This window comes from Neomonachus schauinslandi, chromosome 4, assembly GCF_002201575.2.
Source record: "Neomonachus schauinslandi chromosome 4, ASM220157v2, whole genome shotgun sequence".
Classification (NCBI taxonomy): domain Eukaryota; kingdom Metazoa; phylum Chordata; class Mammalia; order Carnivora; family Phocidae; genus Neomonachus; species Neomonachus schauinslandi.
The window spans coordinates 186,629,901-186,632,140 of NC_058406.1; the positions used below are offsets into that span (position 1 = coordinate 186,629,901).

Consider the following 2,240-nt stretch of genomic DNA (forward strand, 5'->3'; position numbering starts at 1 on the left):
CAGGGGGGCCCAGACCCAGGCAGTCGGACCAAGGTAAGTTTACCTACCTCGGGTTGACCCCGTCCAGGTGAGCTCAGCAGCACCCTTGGCCAGCCTCCCCAGGGTGGAGATGGTACGTGTGTGTGTATGTCTGTCTGACCGCCTGGGCTGGGTGCCAGAAAGAGCACCCAAGCCTTCTGTCCTCCGCTCCCACTCAGGACCCCCCAGGAGCGTCCCTCCCTTCTGGGGCTGCAGAGAGGGTGCCTGGGGAGGCTTGTGTCCCCTCTGAAGGTGAGGAGCGACAGTGCCATTTCAGGCCTCGTGGACGTTGCCAAGACGGGCCCCGGGTGACAAGCCCCAGAAACTGGGGCCTGTGTGGCCGGGCGGCCTCCCCCCCACCTCCTGTACCCCGGATAGCACAGACACAACCACGCGGATTTTCAGGCATTTATTCCTATGCAAGTAGAAAAACAAACGGAAACGGAACAGAATTAATGTCAAATCAGAAGGGGTCAGAACGCCTTCTGTCTGCTGCTTCCTGCTGCTCAGGGAAGTACATCTTCCTGTCTTGGGGGAGGGAGCCCCCAGACCTTCGGAGGCAGGCTCAGCCCAGGGTGTCCCAACCTCCCCTTCATGGCGCCCGTGGGAGGGGCTGCGGAGTCCCCCGGGCAGGGAGAAGAAGGGACCGCAGGGGCGTGGAAGTCCCCCGGGAAAGGGATGGGGGCCCCTGCCCGCGGGAGGTCACAGGCTGGGGGCCACGAGGAGGGCGAGGAGGCCGAGGGCCAGCGCCAGGCGGAGGGCAGCGCCGGGGAGCAGGGTGCGGGCGGGCGCGCGGCTCTGCAGACTCCAGTTGCACAAGTCGTCCTGACAGCACAGGGTGGTGGCCGCCCCGCTGCTCACCTGGCCCCGCAGGGTGTTCGTGGGCGTGCACGACTCCACGCAGTCCTTCTCCACCAGGTTCCCCCTCAGGGGCTCCACTGGCAACACATGGGCGTGGTCAGGCTGGGCAGCGGCTTCTGACCCCCCACAGCCCATGCAGCCGGCCTCCGTGGCACCCCAAGTGCCTGCTCTGGCCCCCATCGCCACCGCGACCCACTCGTCACCGACACCCTCCCACCAGCCTTCCGGCCATGGTCCCCTGAGCCCCGGGGCACCTGGACAGAGCTGCGCCTCGGCCCCGCGCCCCGGATCACTCACTCTTGGTGCTGGTCCGACAGTAGCGTGCGCTGACCGCGCAGTTCTGGGCTTTCTCACAGTTGCTGGAGCTGGAGCAGACGTGACAGCGGAGAGCACGGGCTGGGGGGGACGAGGGACACAGGGAGGCCTGGGGTCGCTGTCTGGACACTGCCCTCTGCCACCCCGCCCTAGACCGACCGGGCCCTGCAGGGGCTCCTGTCCTGCGCACAACCTCCGGACAAGTCGGGAGGCGACAGTCCTGGATGGCTGGGACCGTGGGACCCCTCGTGCCTGTTGGCGGCTGGTCTTTCCCAGGGGCGGGGGGGGCTCCTCGAGACAGCTCCCCGCCTCTCTCCCCCCTCTGCGTGTCGGATCCCGGCCGCTGATTCTGAGATATTTGAAGTCTGATTCCACTAAGCTAAGATGTGGGTTCATTTGGTTTTAAATCTGGTTTTTTTTTACATCTAATTTATTTATTTGACAGAGAGAGAGAGAGAGAGAGATCACAAGTAGGCAGGCAGAGGCAGAGGGAGAAGCAGGCTCCCCGCGGAGCAGGGAGCCCGATGCGGAACTCGATCCCAGGACCCCGGGATCATGACCTGAGCCGAAGGCAGACGCTTAACGACTGAGCCACCCAGGCGCCCCTGGTTTTAAATTCTGAGTCTAGCATCCCGGGAATCCAGGATGCTCCGAGCCTAAAGGCCAGTACTGCCAGCCTCCCGGCCCATAGGGCCCAGCTGCCCACCCCACCCCAGGCCCTCACCCACCTGGCCCGGCGGCCACTGCCAGAGCAACGAGGAGCAGCAGGGCTGTCTTCATCTTGGGGCGTCTCTGGGAGCAGTGCGGCCCCTCCTCTCTGGAGGCCTTATAGCTGGGACAGGTGCTGGTGGGAGGGGTGAAGGTGGGCAGCCGGCCAGGGGGCGGCATTCCATCTGCCCCGCCCTGGCTGGCCCACACCCACCAGCTCGGCGCCCGGCTGCCCCAGCCACGGCCACCTGGAGGGACCTCGGCCCCTGGCTGCCTACCCCCCAGGGCAGGGGTCTGCCCTCCCCCATCTCCGGGCTATGTACAGAAGCCTCAGCTGA

At 65.7% G+C, this 2,240-nt stretch overlaps 1 protein-coding gene across 1 annotated transcript; it reads right to left on the reverse strand.

Moving 5' to 3' along the window:
• Window positions 1-411: 411 nt before the first annotated feature.
• LY6D (lymphocyte antigen 6 family member D) lies at window positions 412-2,018 on the reverse strand. The gene is made up of 3 exons (XM_021688497.1): window positions 1,923-2,018; window positions 1,177-1,275; window positions 412-956 (listed from the first exon to the last, which is right to left on the reverse strand). Exons 1-3 carry the CDS (start codon window positions 1,972-1,974, stop codon window positions 721-723), a joined length of 387 nt encoding a protein of 128 aa, XP_021544172.1. The 5' UTR covers window positions 1,975-2,018; the 3' UTR covers window positions 412-720.
• Window positions 2,019-2,240: the final 222 nt, after the last annotated feature.